This window comes from Panthera tigris, chromosome A1 (assembly GCF_018350195.1).
Source record: "Panthera tigris isolate Pti1 chromosome A1, P.tigris_Pti1_mat1.1, whole genome shotgun sequence".
Taxonomy (NCBI): Eukaryota; Metazoa; Chordata; class Mammalia; order Carnivora; family Felidae; genus Panthera; species Panthera tigris.
This window is the reverse complement of record NC_056660.1, coordinates 151,952,225-151,971,858: the sequence shown is the minus strand read 5'-3', so window position 1 is coordinate 151,971,858 and position 19,634 is coordinate 151,952,225. Positions and strand designations below refer to the sequence as shown.

The 19,634-nt window shown below is 36.6% G+C and overlaps 2 protein-coding genes across 2 annotated transcripts; both read right to left on the bottom strand.

Annotated features, from left to right (window-relative positions):
• Positions 1–2,392: 2,392 nt before the first annotated feature.
• On the bottom strand, positions 2,393–3,243 carry LOC102959090 (40S ribosomal protein S3a-like). The gene is given in 2 exon segments (XM_042956616.1): positions 2,393–2,895; positions 2,898–3,243. Coding segments are annotated over 2 exon segments (849 nt in total).
• Positions 3,244–6,168: 2,925 nt separating this feature from the next.
• On the bottom strand, positions 6,169–14,516 carry LOC122230599 (60S ribosomal protein L7a-like). Its single transcript, XM_042956607.1, is given in 6 exon segments — positions 6,169–6,190; positions 6,192–6,554; positions 8,619–8,640; positions 9,273–9,352; positions 10,771–11,055; positions 14,461–14,516. Coding segments are annotated over 6 exon segments (828 nt in total).
• Between the last annotated feature and the right edge of the window lie 5,118 nt (positions 14,517–19,634).

Sequence of the window (19,634 nt, the reverse complement as noted above, 5' to 3'; positions counted from 1 at the left end):
GGTGGGGAGGGGTAGACAGGGAGGAGGGAGATAATGCCGAACAGGCTTCACGTTGTCAGTGCATGGATAGCTAATCAGGTTCCATCCCACAAACCGTGAGATCATGACCTGAGCCGAAACCAAGAACTGGACACTTAACCAACTGAGCCACCCAGGAGCTCCATCTTTGTTCACAGTTTTTAAATGTCAAAAACAAAGTCAAACATTTAAGTATATCTCCTGTAGGTCTTATTTAGCTGGTAAGAGGTCTCTGGTCTCTGCTCATCTATTTCTCAGCCCACTACAGCGTGGCTTTTTCAGTGAAATTACTCTCCCAAAAGGTACCAGTTACCAGCTTGTGACCCAAACAAGTAACTTAACTTGTCCCTGAACCAGTCTTTTGCCTACATCACAGGATGTATGAGCAGTAAGTGAGAAAATATCTATAAGACATAGCACACAGAAATATGCACAAAGCAGTCCATGCATGTTTGTTCCTGCTATGCTTGAACCACACTGCAATCTGGCTTCCTCCATCAACATGGTACAGCTTTAAACACCTGTGTGCCTCTTTCTCTCTGCCAGTGCACACTCCTCTCCCCTCACTCTCTGAGCTCTAACTCTTTGAAGAAAGTGCCTTCTCAAGCTGTGTGTAGATTTCTTGATGGTAAAACTATCCTAGCTTTCTCCCCACATTTAAGAATATTTTTAAAACATTAAAAACATTTTAAAAATAGTTTTAAAATATTAAAAAATATATTTTTATTCTTGGGGCACCTGGGTGTCTCAGTTGGTTAAGTGACTGACTTTAGCTCAGGTCATGATCTTGCAGTTCACGAGTTCAAACCCCCTGTCAGGCTCTGTGCTGACAGCTCAGAGCCTGGAGCCTGCTTTGGATTCTGTCTCCCTCTGTCTCTCTGCCTCTTCCCCACTTGTACTCTCTGTCTCAAAAATAAATAAAACATTTAAAAAAATATATGCATATATATATATATTATTCTAGAAAATTTCAATCACATACAAACATAGAAAGAAGAGTATAATCAACCCCTTAGTACACAACCATCCTCAACGATTTTCAACATATGGCCAATTTTGTTTCATCCACTCCCTTACCAAATCCCTGCCCTCCCACCATTGCACACAGAGTGGATTATTTGAAGCCAACTATAAATATAACATCATCTCACTTGTAAATACTTCAAAGTTTATACAGTTTTGTAAGGAATGTGTAGGAAACAGAATGGTCTTGTGTAAAGATTCTTAAAGGTGATAGGGGAAGGGAAGGGCAAGGAGGATGGGACACACAAGTAATATGTATTCCTAAAGATAGGGATTCTGCTCTTTTCAAGTAGAAAATCTCTGAGCCAATACTAAGCAGCTGAACAAAAAACATCTATGGGCAAAATCTGGTCATAAGGCCATAAATTTGCAACCTTATCTATAAATAATAGCTGTGGAGAAGGACAAATAGAAAGGGTTGAATTCATAATAGAGTCAGGTTAAAGGAAGAAATTCTTTCTCCTTTGTTGCATCCACACGACTCCTGAAACAGTATGCTACGGGCACCAGTGACAGTCGCAACAAAGTTTATTACAATGAGAGGCAAGGCCAACTGATTGGGACCAACACTCTTGATAAGAATGTGGCTCTGAACAGCTGGGGTACAGAGTTTTTAAAGCCGATCACATCGTTTTGTCATTATCTGCGAACAGAACAGAGAAACAGTTCCCAGATTAATTAGAAACAGTTGCCAGATGAGTCAGAAACAGTTATCGAATGAGGTGATTATTTTGGACTTTCTGCTGCTAAGTTGCAACCAGTGGATCTCCTTGACCTTGTCTCTGATGGTCTTTTTTTGAGCTTTTGTTTCCTTCATTGGTAAAGCCTGATTCACAAGAGTATGAAGTATGATTTACAAGAGTAAAAGCAAGGCTGTTATCTTTTGACCTTCAGTGTCAGAACAAAGTTGTTATCTTTCAAGCTAAGCGTTAGCCCTACACTACAATTTAACCCTTACACTATTACCAGGTAAATCTGTGAGTTTAGGGAGTTTTCTACCCTGTATTTCTCATAGTTAGAAGAAAATTTCAAAATGCATTTTGCATAAATCTTGATTGACAATGGAAATGCTATGACTATTTTATTATATTTGTCTCTAAAGATTTCATTTTATTAGCCATCTATTATACTTCCATCCAGATTACTTCAGTTTAAAATAGATTACTAGTCTTTCACAGCTATTTAGTAACTAAGAGCAATGAATTAAATTCATACAACAGTTCAGAAAAGTTCACATCACCATCAGTTCAGAACATCTGATTCACCAAGTATAGATTATTTAAAAAGAATGACCAGAAATTAAATATCACAAATAAGATTTTTTTATTTGTCACCATTAAATGTCTGAATTTTAAACAGATTCTTGGGCTGGTGGCTCATATCCATCAGCTTGTTCAACTTTAGTACCAGTCTCACTCCCAGTAGTTTTTCCAGAACTACTACCTTCATCATGAAGCTCCATGAGCTTTCCCAGTTCAAAGTTAGGTTTTGTCAGCATTTTTACTTTTCTAATGAAGATATCATGGAGTGGATAAATACACTGACAAATCTTTTCTATGTCATTCCCAATGCTGTCTGGAATCAATTTATTGACCACTTTTTTCAAGTCATTTGTCTGCACCTCTTGGGTCATGATTTCCATCACCTTTTTCCAAATTTGATGGATTTGTTGGTGGTGAGCATAACAGGTCTTCCAAATCTGAATGTTGCGTTTAGTAGTAAAAGCAACACAAAAGAGATGAAGCAAATAACCATTGGCAGTATTGACATTAACAGGAGCTTCAATCATGATCTGACATTTTTTGACTATGGAGCACATTTTGTCATGGGTAAGATCCATGCCACAGAAATTAGGCAGTTTTTGCCTTGAACATCTTCAGTAATTAGCTTGAACTTTCTAAATGCAACTTCATCATTCTGCAGATCAGCAAGGCTCACTTCGAAAACATGATCCTTAAGGTCATCGGATGTGATTTTGGTTGCTTGAGTTCTTGTGACTAGTGTTTTTCTGATATTTCTTATATTAAACATAGCTGGCACTTTTACATCACACCAACCTTTCTTTGAAAATGGATCAACCACTTTCTTCTTGGCTCCTTTTTTGCTGCCTTTCATAAGGCGCTTGGTTCTTGCTGACAACCAGGGAGCCAAAAGTGCTATGTCTATTTTAAATTCATCCAATCTGGCTTTGGACATCAACATTCCATTAAATGTGCCCTTGTTGCACCTGTACCCCAATGTTTATAGCGGCACTCTCAACAATAGCCAAATTATGGAAAGAGCCTAAATGTCCATCAACTGATGAATGGATAAAGAAATTGTGGTTTATATACACAATGGAATACTACGTGGCAATGAGAAAAAATGAAATATGGCCTTTTGTAGCAACATGGATGGAACTGGAGAGTGTGATGCTAAGTGAAATAAGCCATACAGAGAAAGACAGATACCATATGGTTTCACTCTTATGTGGATCCTGAGAAACATAACAGAAACCCATGGGGGAGGGGAAGGAAAAAAAAAAAAAAAAAAGAGGTTAGAGTGGGAGAGAGCCAAAGCATTAGAGACTGTTAAAAACTGAGAACAAACTGAGGGTTGATGGGGGGTGGGAGGGAGGGCAGGGTGGGTGATGGGTATTGAGGAGGGCACCTTTTGGGATGAGCACTGGGTGTTGTATGGAAACCAATTTGACAGTAAATTTCATATATTAAAAAATAAAAAAATAAAAATAAAAAAAATACATAAAAAATAAAGCTTTTTAAAAAGTAAAAAAAAAATAAAAAAAAATAAATAAATAAATAAATAAATGTGCCCTTGTTGAAGTTACCAATTTTTTCAAGTCCAACTTAGTTGACTACTTCTTCTTACTTGGCTTCCAGCACAGCATTTTCTCCTGGTTTTCCTTCTACCACACTGGCAATACCATTTTTCATGCCCAGGATTTGGTCTTGCACTTTATTTTTGTTTACACACACTTTTCCTAGTTGATTTTATCTGGTTAAGCGGCTTTAACTGCCATTTAAATACTGATGGCTCTTAAATATATTCCTAGGCTTCACTTTTCTTTGAGGCTTCACACACCCACACACATGTTTACACATACATACATTCTAGAATAACTTTTATTAATATAAAGGATATGTTGCACAAACGTAAATAATAAAATAGATAATATTCCTTGTTGTAAATTCCATATGGCATTTCAGTTTTTGCAGAATTCTTTCATTGATTTTTGCTAAACTTTTGTATCTGTATTTACCTTATGGTTGCAACTGATGAGTAAGCGAAGATCCAATATGAATGTTGGCTAATTCTTTTCATTATGCCAATAAGTGAGATGACAGCTCTAGTATTCCATGGATACTAGAATTCCCTCTGTTCCTGGATTATGCCAAGCTTATTTCTATTTCAGGTCTTTTGCATTTCCTCTTCGTCTTCTCTTCTTCAGTTCTTTACAAGACTGGTTTTTTATTCCAGCTCAAGTGTCACAGAGAGGTTTTCCCTGACCACCTTAACCAAGAAGCTTTTCTTACTTCAGCCACTCTCTATCCCACTGTTTTCCTTTATATTCTTCATAGGGATTCTGCAGTGATCAGTTTTTAAAAAGCAAAGTTTGTATCTATATGTATTTACTTATTTGAATGAATGATTCATGCTTATGGCAAAAAAATTCCAAACAGTGAAAAAAATCTATCCAGGGATTTCCATTCCAGGAAGATTGAGTAGATGCACTTTCTCAATTTATAACTAAAAATTCTGGGCATAATATAAAAAGCAAACATATGAGAAAGCATATCAGCTAAAGACTTCAAGATCCAATGAACAAACAACATGGTGATGAGTTCCCTGGGTTTTCTTTTTGCTGAATATATCCCAGAATTGGTGCTAGAGAAGCCAGAAAGCCTGGAAATAAGTGGGCACCTACAGAAAAGGGCCCAGCAAAAACTGCTCCTTTGAGCCAAAGGACCAGGAAAATGGCAGCCTACAAAGGCAGAAAGCTTTTGGGAAATAACCAATTTACTATAGAATAAACTATGGCCCCACCCCCATCCCTGCCAGCAAAGACCAAGTGGAGCCTAGACTTTATCCAATTATAGCTTTATCCTCCTAAAGGCTGCTCTCTCAATAGACAAAATTTGTTGGGGCGCCTGGGTGGCGCAGTTGGTTAAGCGTCCCACTTCAGCCAGGTCACGATCTCGCGGTCCGTGAGTTCGAGCCCCGCGTCAGGCTCTGGGCTGATGGCTCGGAGCCTGGAGCCTGTTTCCGATTCTGTGTTTCCCTCTCTCTCTGCCCCTCCCCCGTTCATGCTCTGTCTCTCTCTGTCCCAAAAATAAAAAAATTATAAAAAAAAAAAAAAAAATAGACAAAATTTGTTAAGATACCCAATGATATAGTTGTCCTCACTTCCTTGGACCCCTCAAAATCACCCAACCCAAGCCGAGTCTTTTCTCATACTCTCTTTCTAAGAGAGTACCCTCATGATGTTTGAAGGAAGAAAAAAAAATAAACAAACAATTAAACGTGGTTCAACTACAGGTATTTTTGGTACTTTTTGGCTGAAGAGGATTAATATTGTAAAGTAGCTGCAATCTCCATTAGTATTATTATTGTTGTTGTTGTCGTCGTTATTTCAAATTCAAATTGATCATATGTTATATACACTTCTCTGTACTTTTTTTTCTCATTTAATGATGCATTCCAAAAATAGTACATGATAGTATCTATAGGTATGTTTTATTCTTTTTAACAGGTTTATAATAATTCCATGCTATGAATGTAAATTAATGCATTTAAACTGTCATCTGGGGGTGCCTGGGTGGCTCATTCTGCTGAACATCTGACTTCGGCTCAGGTCATAATCTCGCAGTTCATGAGTTTGAGCCCCGCATCGGGCTCTGTGCTGACAGCTCAGAGCCTGGACCTACTTTGGATTCTGTCTCCCTCCCCCTCTCTGCCCCTCCCCCCACTCACACTCTGTCTCTCTCTCCAAAATAAATAAACATTAAAAAAATAAATAAACTGTCATCTGTTCATGGACAGTTAGTATTTTTCAAATCTTTCTCTCTTCCTTTTTTTTGAAAGACAACTTTTATTACTTTTATGTACAGAAGATTCAATAGCGTACACTTAGCCCAATTTGGTGGCCAGTTTTAGGCTTTGCCTTTTCCAGCTTGGCAATGCAAGCCACTGACTTTGGATCCAGGACACTGCCTCCCCACTGACAGCAGATCTCATCATATCTGTTGTCATAATTGGTCCTGATCGCTTCCACCAGCTTAGCCAGATCTCCTTTGTATTCAGAGTTAACCTGTGTGAAGATGACAGTGGTGCAGGTCTTCCTGTGGACCAGATACCCCAGCCTGGCCTTCCCCTTGATAATACAGTAGGGAACCCCCATCTTACAATATAGGGCAGGCAGGAAGACAACCATCTCCATGGGATCCACATCATGTGCAATCACTACCAGTGGAGCCTTCTTGTTTTCCACCAAACTGGTGACAGAATTAGCCCCTAGAACACACAACCAGCTTGCATAAGGACTACACGAGGGATGCTTGGTTCACAAAAGGAGCTCTACTATGGGCCCAGCTATGACTCAGGGTCAAAAAGCTTGAATTTTACTCTTCACAGTGATTCCATGTGAACCAATCTTTTTCTTTTATAAGCTGTAACGAATAGCTTTGCACATACTTTATGTACAAGTACACCTACAGAGTAATTTTTGAGAAGTAGAAGTGCTTCTCAAGTGTATGCGGATTTAAAATTTTGATACATGTGATCTCCAAAGTTCACCAAAAAGGTTGCCCTAAATTATCTATCAACAATGTTTAGGGAAACCCTGCTCATTCTCCATAGTAAGTTTGTAATTCCAAACTTAGATCTTTGCAAATGTAACAAGTGAAAATTTGTATCTCACTGCAGTGTAAGCACTGACCTTATTTTTAAAGAAGCTGAACAAGTCATATGTTTATAAGCTATTTGTAGATCATTTTACATGAGCTGTCTTCTCATATACAGATGATGCTTGAACAACACAGGAGTTAGAGGCACCACCATCCCTTCCACTCCTATGCAGGCAAAAATTGGTGTTTAACTATTGGCTCCCCCAAAACTTAACTACTAATCACCTTCTGTTGTCCAGAAACCTTATCAATATAAACTATCTATTAACACATATTTTATATGTTATATGTATTATATACTGTATTCTTATAATAAAGCAAGCTAGAGAAAAGAAAATGTTATTAAAAAACCATAAGGAACAGGAAATACATTTAAGGTATGTACTGTATTTATTTTTAAAAAATCCACATAAAAGTGGACCCCAGAGTTCAAACCTGTGTTATTCAAGGGTCAACAGTATTCTAGGTTCTGTTATAATATAGAAACATAGTATATATTACATAATTCATAACATATAGTACATTAACATTAAAACATATAACATGTTATACAACATGAAATCTTTTTCTTATTGTACATAGTATTTTATAGTCTGTGGAATTTCCACCTGCAGAGTTTATTACATAATTTAAAAATATGTATGTATTTCCTTAGCCTATTTTATGAAAACTATTATTGTGATTTTTAGCTTCTTTTATCTACATTCACAAATTTACCTTTAATATTCAGATATTGACTGGTTTAAGCCTTAAAGATAACTTTTTCAGTGTTTCCTTTCTCTTCTAGTTAGCAGTTCCCACATTTTGTTCTTCAGTCAAAATACTTTTTTCTTTTTGTTTAATAGCCTAATTCATTCTCCCTCCCTCCCTGTTTCCCTTCTCCCCCTCCTCTCTTTCTCTTCATATCTAAGCTGTTGCCACAGTAATCACTTATATAATTAGATGCCCCAATTCTGGGAGGAAGAAGAATTTTTCAGGAACATTATGATTTATTAAAGGAACCATTATTTCCTTCTTGCTCTTGATGTTGTCTGCTTATAGTATGTAGGTGGTAGCTAAAAATAAACCTATTAATTTTCACCTCTACATTGTATTCAGGAGCATGTTTAGTGCCTCATTACTAATGAGAATTCATCAAAAAAAAAAAAAAACCCAAATCCTTTGTTTTTGACTGTTGTGATAAGGACACCATTTGTATTCAAAGACATCCTATGAATCTATAAACATGAGTATCTAAATACAACTTGTTTGATTTTAAAAAATGTAAGGCCAGACAAAGAGGTTATGAAAATTCATCTTTAACCAAAGCTTGCAAAAGCTGGTTACCAGACCATGGCCACCTACTAAATATTTTGATTTGAAGAATAGACCTGAGATTAATAAATCATCTTCAGTTTTATGCAGTGCTTCATAGGAAAGCTATCAACCCATAAAAGTAACTCAAAAGGCTAGAGAGCTTACTTTTAGGTGGAAAGCAGCCTTAATAAGGACTTAAAGACTCTACTTCATTTTCATTATATTTCCAGCATATTTTTGTTTTGAATATTTTGCTCTTTCCTGTTAGCAGTATTGCAGTCTACCTGTGTTCACTTCTGGAAGCAGGAAGTGTGGATAATCCTAGCCCTAAATGTGACTATAAGCACTATAAAGAATAAAAGGAGTGTAAGGTCCTTAGCTCTGAGCACAGGAGGTATTGCTCAGAGGCCAATGTTCTGGAACCCACTCTGGCCCTTCTACACTGCATTCCACATGAGGTGAAGAGTTCCAGGCACCTTAGGAAATATATCCACCGAAGGATAGCAAAATACGCTACCACAAAATATGCCTTTTTGACATAAAAAGTATTTTGAAGTGAACGCAACTAAGAAGAAACTAAGAAGAACTAAGGGTTCTCTCTACCCTACCCCTTTTCTGCCTAAAGGCAGGATACAAATTCTCCTTTTACCAGAAAAAGACTCTTATTAGCTCAGAGATGGCATTAAAGGAATCTGCAAACAAACCTTATTCCATTAGTTTCCTTCCATATATTCACCTGCCCACAGTTTGCTGCCATTGGAAGCCTAAATTTGCTTTCCACTCTCCTGTCACAAATTTACTGTTCTTTGTTGAAGATGCCATATAAGCTGGAATTCTTTTTTTGTTTTATGTTTAACAATCTTTAATTCAAATATGAAAGTTCAATACAAGCCATTTGTAGGGCTTGGGACTTGTTCTTTTAAAAACAAGAATGGAGGAATGCAACAAAATGATCCTTCCACTTTTTTCTGCAGAAACTTTCGAGGAAAGGATAGATCATAGGGCTATAAAGATCCATTTAGTCATACCCACTTTCTCCCCCTACCAAGTCTTTCACCCGTTCCATAATAAGCTGGAATTCTAAGTCACCTCTCTGAGTTACTCGTTTTTCCCTGGGTATCATCCACATATAGAAGAGGTAAACATGTTAATAAAGTTCTGTTTGATTTTCTCTTGTTAATCTGTCTTTTATTACAGTGATCTCAGACAAGAACTCAGAAGGGTAGAGGAAAAATTATTTTTCTTCCCTTATAGACCCAAAGCTCATATACTCCTTCTAGACCAAGCTCCAGATACTTGGGACCTCAGAATTCCCCACCCAAATGTCTCTAAGCCTCCCTTTAGGGCTTTTGCATAGCAAGGACAATGCCATTGGAGTACACAGCCCAAGCCTAAAAGTGGCCAGATGGCTGCTATTTGCCAAAAATAGGAGTGGAGCTTGGATTTTCAAGCTGGCGTATCCACCCATGTACACTGGAGGCCCCTCCTGGTATGGGACAGCGTTGGAAGAAGAAAGAAAAGTTTGACTTGGTCTGGCTCTTCCAACATTCCCAGGATTCAATGTGGAACACCAAGAATTCAGAATTCTAATTTCAAACCTAAACTTCAGTCATTATGAAGCTATATTTGTCAAAGTAGGAGGACAGAACATATTTTATTTAACAGCTTATTAGCTTGATTTATAACTTTAAAATATTTATACGTAAGGTATATGACACCTCATTTGCACTAGCCCCTACAGATGTTAAGGAAGTGCCTAGGTTCCTTATCCTTCACTGAGTTTTTTATTCTGACTCCAGATGATTCTATTTTTCAAGCTCTTTGTGGAGGGTAATTTCCAGCAACTTTTTTTTTTTTAACGTTCATTTATTTTTGAGACAGAGAGAGACAGAACATGAGCGGGGGTGGGGAGTGCAGAGAGAGAAGGAGACAGAATCCAAAGCAGGCTCCAGGCTCTGAGCTGTCAGCACAGAGCCCAATGCGGGGCTCAAACTCACAAACTGACAGATCATGACCTGAGCCAAAGTCGGACACTTAACCAACTGAGCCACCCAGGAACTCCTTAATTTTTTTTTAATGTTTATCTATTTTTGAGACAGACAGACAGACAGACACACACACACACACACACACACACACACACACACACACACACACACAATGTGAGTGGGGGAGGAGGGGCAGAGAGAGAGGAAGACACAGAATATGAAGCAGGCTCCTGGCTCCAAGCTGTCACCACAGAGTTTGATACGGGGCTCGAAACCACAAACCATGACATCATGACCTGAGCCCAAGTCCGATGCTGAACGGACTGAGCCACCCAGGCACCCCTCTACTCCTTTTTAAAGGGGAACTAACATTTATTGATTGTCATATGTGAATACTTTATATACATCAGCTAATTTAATCTTCATAACAACTCTGTGAGTGGAATCCCTATCATAGGGATGAGGAAACTCAAAAGGTAAAGTTGCCGAGATTTCAAATCTAATGAAACAGCTGACTGGCTTCATCAAGCCCTCTACTCTACCACCAGTCATCCTTTCCTCCCAGCTCTCGACTTTTATTGGATGTCCTTACTTTGTATTTTCCTAAGGAAGTGGAGAGAAAGTCTGTGAAAGAACCTAAATTATCTTCTATTTCACAATCATTTAGTTCCTTCACCCTACTTTTCTTTATCTTTCTTCTCTTTAAATAATTCTCCACCTTTGACACCAAGATATCAAGTCTTATCAACTTTCTCTTCTCTTCCCTCAGGTCCATCTTCAACCTGTACCTTTCCACTGGCTTCTCCTCTAATAAAGCATTTCCTATTCTAAAAGAATTTTAAAAACAACCTTCTTTCACTTGTGAATATCTTTATTAATTCCTTAATTTTCTGCTTCTCTTCACAAATTTCTTCAAAGTGAAGTTAATTCTTACTGCTTCATCATTCCTTAACCTTTTACAATCTTGACGATTATTCTTAACTCTACAAAAATTGCAACCAAATGCCTTGTGAGAACCTAATATTTTTGATGGATAAGTTACCTAGTAAAATGCATAAAGTGCATTAATTTTAAGTATGCAATTAGATGATTTTTACATGTGCATACACCCTTCAAACCACCATGCAGATCAAGATTTGGAACATTTCCAACACCCTCTAAAGTTCCATTTTGTTCTTTTTCAATAAATATCACCACTATTACCCCATTTCTGCCTGCCCAGAGGTAACCACTGTTCTGAATTATGTAAATACTGATTAGTTCTGCCAGTTGTTGAACTTTATATAAATGGAATCATGTGCAGCATACTCATTTGCATGTATTCTTTTGTATGTGACTCATTTCACTAAAAACAATATCCACGAGTATCAATCTTATTGTTGATGTTACCGTTAATTTTGTGTTGTTTTTTTTTCTTTATCACTGGTAGTATTCCTTTATATGAGTATACCTCAATTTGTTTCTCCTTTTACATGTTAATGAAAATTTGGGATGCTTTCAGTATGGAGTCATTATGAATAAACCTGCAGTGAACATTCTCGTGTAAGTTTTTCTGGGGGAATATACCACTACTTTTGGATTCATACCTACAAATGAAATTGCTGTGTCATAAGGTAAGTGAATTTTTAACATTTGTAGAGATAGACACTTACAAACTGGATGTATCATTTTACATTCCTATCAGCAATCTTTTAAGAGTTGGTCCACATCTTTTGCCACCATATGATATTGTTAATCTTCTAAAAAATTTTTATTTATTTTAATATTAGCCATTTTGGTGTGTTTGCAATAACATTCATTGTGGTTTTAACTGATAATTCAAAACTTTTATACAATGTTCTTATTGGGCTTTAAGACTTTTTATAATTGATTTGTAATGTTTTATCAGATATATGTGTTATAAATGTTTTCTTACACACTTCCACTTCTTTTCATTATATTTTTTTTAATGTTTATTTTTGAAATAGAAAGAGAAAGAGACAAAGTGCGAGCGGGCAAGAGCTGAGAGAGAGGGAGACACAGAATCTGAAGCAGGCTCCAGGCTCTGAGCTGTCAGCACAGAGCCCAACATGGGGCTCGAACCTATGGACTGTGATATCATGACCTGACCTGACGTTGGATACTTAACTGAATGAGCCATCCAGACACTCCGTCTTTTTTACTTTTCTAGTGGTGTCTTTGATGAGCAGAAATTTTTAATTTTGAGGATGTCAATTTATCAGTTTTTATTTTTATGATTAATGCTTTTTAAGTCCTGTTTAAGAAATCTTATCTGTCTCAAAGTCATGGAGATATTATCCTATGTTGCTTTTAGAAATTTTATAAGATTTTCTTTCACATATAATTCTATGATCCATCTCAAGTTAATTTTTGTGTTGGTGAGAGAAAAGAATAATGTTCATTTATTTTTATGTGATATCTATTTATTGCAAGGTCTTTTCCCCATGGACTTGGTGTCTTTATAATTAATCAAATGACTGTTCGTATGAATAGGTCTACTCTATTGATACAGTTTTCTATCTTTTCTCCAATGTCATACTCTCTTAATTATTATGTTTTACTAAGTATGAAAACCAGAAGCCTTTCTCAAATCTTAATTCTGCTCATTTTCTGTGCACTACTTAAATTTGCCTACCATTCACATTTTTCATAGGGAACAATAGAGGCATTGGAGTCAGGCAGATTTGTCTTTAAATAGCTCCATCACCACATGATGGTGATGTGGGATCGTATAGAAGAAAAACCATCCAAAACTCGGACATGATGCCAAAGGATGGCTATATGTCATTCTGGAATATTGTTTAATTTAAGTTATACTCAATAAGAATTTCTCTTGGAGGTTTGTTTACCTTTGTTAGTTGCTACTGATTAGGGCTTAGACTGTGTAAAACATTAACTTGTAGATTTTTGCCCTAGAGAGATGCATATCATGTTTGTTTGGTAGAGAGTGCAACTCCAAAGGCTACAGTTTATTTTGACTTGTATGACATTGTAATTTAGCCAACCTATCTCAGCATGCCTTCAGGAACTACCTAGATATACTTAGTTTTTCTACTTTTTTCTGTGAACTAGCTTTATCATCTGGCTGGGTTCCTCATTAAAAAAGTTAAATAGATCTTAGAAACATATTCATTCTATATTTTTATAATAGTCCTGTGTTTAAATTTTGAAAATTATACTTCGACAATAGTGAGGAGTTAAATAGTATTCCAAGGAGTTATATAAACTGGGTGACTGGTAATGGCATTATCCAGGATGCAGAACATATAAGAAGTATTTTAGAAGAAGATAATTATTTTTGTTTTGGTATATTCTTTTCCATATAATGGAAATGCATGACATAAATGGAAATCTATGTTCATACTGCGAGTAGAGGGTTATCAGAAAAAATGTGAGAAATTTTGGAGTTATCAGTATGTGATTGTTGAAATTTAGTAGGTGAGAGTGCTTAAGAATAGCATGAAAGTATTAAGAACATCATTTTGAAAACAAACAAACAAACAAACAAACAGGGAATGAATAAAAAAAAAAAGCCATCAAAGAAAACTAGGAAGGAGTAGTAAAAAGCGGTCATGATGGCAATTTTAAGGAGTGGTCAACATGCATATGCAACCGAGGAGACAACAGGATGAGAACTGAAAAGAAGCAATTGAACTAGCAATTAAGAAGTCTTTGGTGACCTAGTAAAAGCACTTCAGTAGAGAGGTGAATGTAAGTCAGATTTGCTGTGGGTTGAGAGAAAATGAGATATGAGGAAATGGATGCTGTGAATATAGATTAATGTTTCAGGAAGTTTGGCTCCAAAACCTAAATCAGATCATAATAATTCACTGCTTAAAACCTGCTGATGGATTTCCATTACACTTGAAATAAAATTTATCCTTCAACACGAACTACTAGACTCTACATAATTAGGACTCTGTTTATCAATCTGACTTCTTATACCATTCTGCTATTCTCATTATACATCAAACTTATTGAAATCTTTCCTGTCCTTGATTATGCCAACCTTGTTCCTAACCTGTGGCCTTTGCACCTTTGTCATTTCCTCTTTTTGGTATATTCTCCCTTCAGAGCTTTGCCAGGCTTATACAACAGTATTGAAGGTATATTGGTCAGATCTTCCTCTGTGTGAGTAGGTCATCAAAGGTCTTCCTTACTAGGTCACTTCTTTACTAGGTCACCAAAGACTTCTTAATTGCTAAGTTCAATTGCTTCTTTTCAGTTCTTACCCTGTTGTTCCCTCAGTTGCACCTGCATATTGACCACTCCTTAAAACTGCCATCATGACGGCTTTTTACAACCTTTCAGCTGCCATGTTTTCAGACCACTCATACTGAGGCCACATTTCCCCTAGCCTGTGTCTAGCTGGTGACTGAGTACAGAATGGATACTAGAGCTCCACTATTCCTGCCTAACCCAAGACTCCTCTATAGGGCCATTTTTGCTTTGGGGCTCCTCAGTGGCCTGAAATTATTTCACAACTGCATTGTACTGTGAAGCTCTTCCTACCCAGTTCTCCTTCCTTCCCCTTTCTGTTCCCACGTGTGAGGACAGTATTGTAGTTTGAAGACTCTCCTGCCTTCTGCTTACCACACCTTTATCCTTCACTGATGTTTCCTAGTCTCTTTCATGACTGATCCTATGTTGTCATCTGGAATTCAAAGGACCTAAACTGACACAGCTGTCAGTCATTTAATATCACAGTTCAAAAGTCACTTTATCATGGACCTTCTCAATTCTGTAGTACTCAACTTGTGGTTAGCTCCTCATTGCCCTGTCTTATTTTCTTCATAGAATTTAACATTGTACCTTTTTAAAAAAATTTAATGTTTATTGTTAAGAGAGGCACAGAGAGAGCAGGAGAGGGGCAGAGAGGGAGACACAGAATCTGAAGCAGGCTCCAGGCTCTGAGTTGTCAGCACAGAGCCCGAAGCGGGGCTCGAACCTATGGACTGCGAGATCATGACCCGAGCCAAAGTTGGACGCTTAATGGACTGAGCCACCCAGGTGCCTGGTACCTTTGAAGTTTTTAAACTGATTTTTATATGCTAAAGTAAATTACCGACATTTTGAACATTTTACCTCAAACACTTTACTTTGTTCTCTAAAAAGGAGAACATTTTCATAAATGGACAAGATGTTATTAAAATGCCTGATGAAATTACTAGTAATTTCTTTAGAACATGTAATCTCCTGTCCATATTCAAATTTCCACAATTGTCTCCATAATGCCTTTTACAGCTGCTTTGTCCAATGTCTTAATCCAGGACAAGGCATTCTATTTGGAGGTAATGTCCTTTAAGTCTCTTTTAATCTAGGTCAATCCCTTTTTTCATGCACTCACTTGTTGAGGAGAGTGGCCATTTGTCCTACAGAATGTGTTACTCTCCAGATTTGTCTGATGCCATGGTACTTTTTTTTTTTTTAAGTGGTTTCTCCATCTCCTAATTTCCTATACATGAGAAATTATGTATTAAGATTTACTTAAATTCAAGTTAAACATTCTTGGCTAAAAGATTTAAGAGGTTAGGTGGAGTACTTCAGATTGAATTACATAAGCAGACATATAAAATCTGGTATACTCCAAATCAAGTTGGACTCTTAACAAGCTGAGCCACCCATGTGCCCCTGGAAGTTAACCTTTTTATTTTTGATGTTCTGATGTTTTTATGTTTGAGGCTCAGTCAGTTGACCATCTGATTCTTGGGTTTCCGCTCAGGTCATGATCTCCCAGTTTGTGAGTTCACGCCCCATGTTGGGCTCTGCACTGACAGTATTGGAGCCTGCTTGGGATTTTCTTTCCCTTCTCTCTCTGCCCCTCCACTGCTCGCTCTCTCTCAAAATAAGGTTAAAAATATTTTTAAAAAATGAAGTGTCTTACTGATAAGTTGATTCTTTTACCATTTTAGTTTGCTCAGTATGAGGCATGTCCTACCAATCTGAAAACTTGTACTAATTTTTAGGTTCTTAGAATATTTCTTCAGTTACGTTTTTGTTATTTTTCTGCCTCTTCTCCATTTGTTGCTGTTTCTGGAATTCTTATTAGTCATATGATGGATCTATTGGGTTAATTCTCCATGTTTTTCCAATTTTTCCATGTTTTTGCCTAAAAGTTTTAAGTTCTGGAATATTTCCTCAGTGAAATCATCTCATCATTCTATTACATTTTTTACTTCATCGATCATATGTTTAACAGGCTTTTATTATTATCAGAATGTTACTGTTTCAGAGTATGCTGTTCTCTAAAACAGTTTTTTCTTGACTACCTCTTAGGAAGCTTAATATTATGAATTTTGATTCCTAAGCTGACTCTGAGTCTTCCTAGATAGTTGTTTTCCTTAGTTTTATCATTCATGCTGCTGATTTTCTTCTTATTTCTGACGGTTTTTGATTCTTCATTCATTCTTAAGATTGGGGTTCGAGGTAGACATGAAGAAAATACTGGGGAGGGGAATCTGGAAGAATTCAAGTGCAGTACTTTTCCTAAAGAGCTTTTAAATTCTGTATTCAGCCCTCTTCTCATTTCCACCCTCTACTGTGCCAGACAACTCTAAGCCTAGCGTCTTTCCTGGACTGTCAGGCAGATCAACTCTCTGTGAAGCTTTAGTCACCTGCAAATTCTGAGGAGTTGCCACTTTGATGATCTACCTCATTTGTCAACAGGCTTCCATATTGCTTGATCTTTCAGGTATTTTTTGAAATACCTATTATGCTAATGGTAGCTCGCCAGATCACTTCAGTATTAGAAATTTCTTAGGGTGCCTGTGTGGCTTAGTAGGTTCATGTCTGACTCTTGGTTTTGGCTCAGGTCATGATCTCTTGGGATTCTCTCACTCACCTACTGCCCTTCCCCCTCTTGCTATCTCTGCCTGCCTCAAACAAATAAAATAAAACTTAAAAAAAATTATTTCTCAGCTATTGTTTTATTAAAGTTTCAGGAGGAAGACTAAACAAATACTAAGGCTTCTATCGTCTTAAACCACAAGGTTCTATCTACTTTTGCTTCTGGCTCTGGATTTATTATTTTGATTACCATAGCAGCAAATACATTTTAATATCCTGTAGAGTGATTTTTCTATTACTATTCTTTTTCACCATTTTGTAATATTTTTATGCAATTTTTGAGATGATCCTTACAAGAACTTTTATTACATTCAAGAAAAAAATTGAGAATTTTCATTTTGATTATATTAAATTTACAGATAAATCTAGAGTATAATCAACAGTTTTACAATAATGACTCATCCCATCTAGGAGAAAAGCTTCTGTATCAATTTATTCAAATCTCATATTTTTTAGTAAAATTTTGTGATTTTCTTCCTTCTGATCCTACAGATTTCAAGTTTATTGGTAGGAATTTCATAAGGCTATTATTAACTTGCAATTGTTTGTTGATTTTGTAAGTTTTTCTGAAAATCATCTACTTTATTGAATTCTTTTTTCAATTCTAATAGTTTGATACTCTTGGATTTTTCCAGGTAAACATATTATCCACACTTAATGTTAATTTTATATATCACTTCTTTTTCTTGTTTATTATATCATTGATTAGAATTTCAAAGACAGTGTTGCTAACTATTTTAATGGTGTCTGTGGCAGAGTTGCTAATCCCCTAGCTTAGTTTAGTAATAGATGATCTGACCCCTAGTTTTATCAGGGTGCATGGTTTTTCACCTAGAGGTTTTTTTTCTCTTATAGCAAGGAATGGAATTGTCACTAATTCTCACTACTATGCAGAAGTGATGATTAACTTTCCTGTCATTCTGTTAGTAGGATATCCTGTAGCAAACATTTTAGTTTAACATTTAAAAATCTATTTTCCCAAATTATTTGCCCACAAAACTCATTCTTCATGAAATGACCATAAACATCCCACAAAATTCTAGTGTTTCAGGTACCATGTTTAAGAAATACTAGCCTTTGTCAAGTATGTTGCTCAAGTTAAAAATGTACCTTCTAGAGCTGATTAATATGTATTTTATTAGAAATGGATTCTGAATAGTTTCCCGTGCTTTTTTGGAGGCAATCTCCTTAATGTAGCATTATGATGAATACAGATTTTTATTTTGAACTATCTTTGCATTTTAAAAATAAACTGTTTGGTTATAGTGAAATGTTCCTTTAAGACAATACCAAATTGATTTTGCCAACATCTAAAATTTTTGCACATATGTTCATCAATGAACATCAAATATGAGCTACGCACACACAATGGTGAGCACCACATGCACTCTCACTGTGGGGCATTCAGTGATTTTAAATGCTTTTGAGGATGCTATGGGTTGTGCTAGCTTCAATACTCAAGAAACTTTTCATCGTGTTTTGAGTTTAAAGCACAATAATTAGCTCCTCACGAATTTTTAACTCGCTCATAACTGAGCGGGCTGGATACCTTTTTATTTTGTGGCACAAATCTTTGGTGGCATCCTATCATTCAGTCCTATCTATACTTACTGACCTAATTCAGTTTTCTACCTTTTTTAAGTTATGTTTTCCTTGAAAAGTGACCATTTCATTTTGATATTTACTGGCAGCATGAAGATGTATCAAGTATTTTAATAATTTGTAAACCTCTCTTTTATTTTTAATTTTCTTAAAGTTTAAGTTCCATGCCCAACGTGGGGCTTGAACTCACCAACCCAAGATCAAGAGTCATATGCTCTACAGACTGAGCCAGTCAGGCGCCCCAAACTCCCTTTTAAAGGACCAAAAACCTTTTTAGTGGCAGTATTCCCTTTCCATTTAGACTCAAAGGTGATTTATGAAAGTACTTTAAAAGGGTAAGTTTTCTACTTTTGTTTTTTGGGCAGCTATCCTTTAACTTTTAATTTTAATTTTTATGATTTTTTAAAAAGTTTATTGTATTATTTGAGAGAGGAAGAGAGAGAGAGAGAGAGAGAGAGAGAACCCCAAGCAGGCTCTATGCTGTAAGCTCAGAGCCCAACTCAAGGCTCCCTCCCACAAACCTTTAGATCATGATCCCAGTCCAAATCAAAAGTCCCACACTTAACCCGCTGAGCTACCCAGGGGCACCTAACCTTTAATTTTTAGAGTTATAATAGCATACTAGTTTTACTTGTTCAAATTTAGCTTATCCTTCTAGGCCTAACATATATATCAAATCCTTCAAGAAGACTTTCTTCTCTCCTATCCTCCTTGAAACACATATATATCTTTCATACATACACCATAGTGTTTACGTACCTTCCCCCTTCCCCTGCTCGACCCCCATATTCAAGCTATTTCATTTCTTTATGAAGTTTACAGTTTAGTTCAGTGCTTTGTGGGTTTTCACAGCAAGATTCCATTCAAGGCAACAAATATTTATTGAGCACCTATGCATGAGGCATTGTATTAGGCACTAGGAATAGCGTCAAATGAAAGATGAAATCGTGCACTTTAA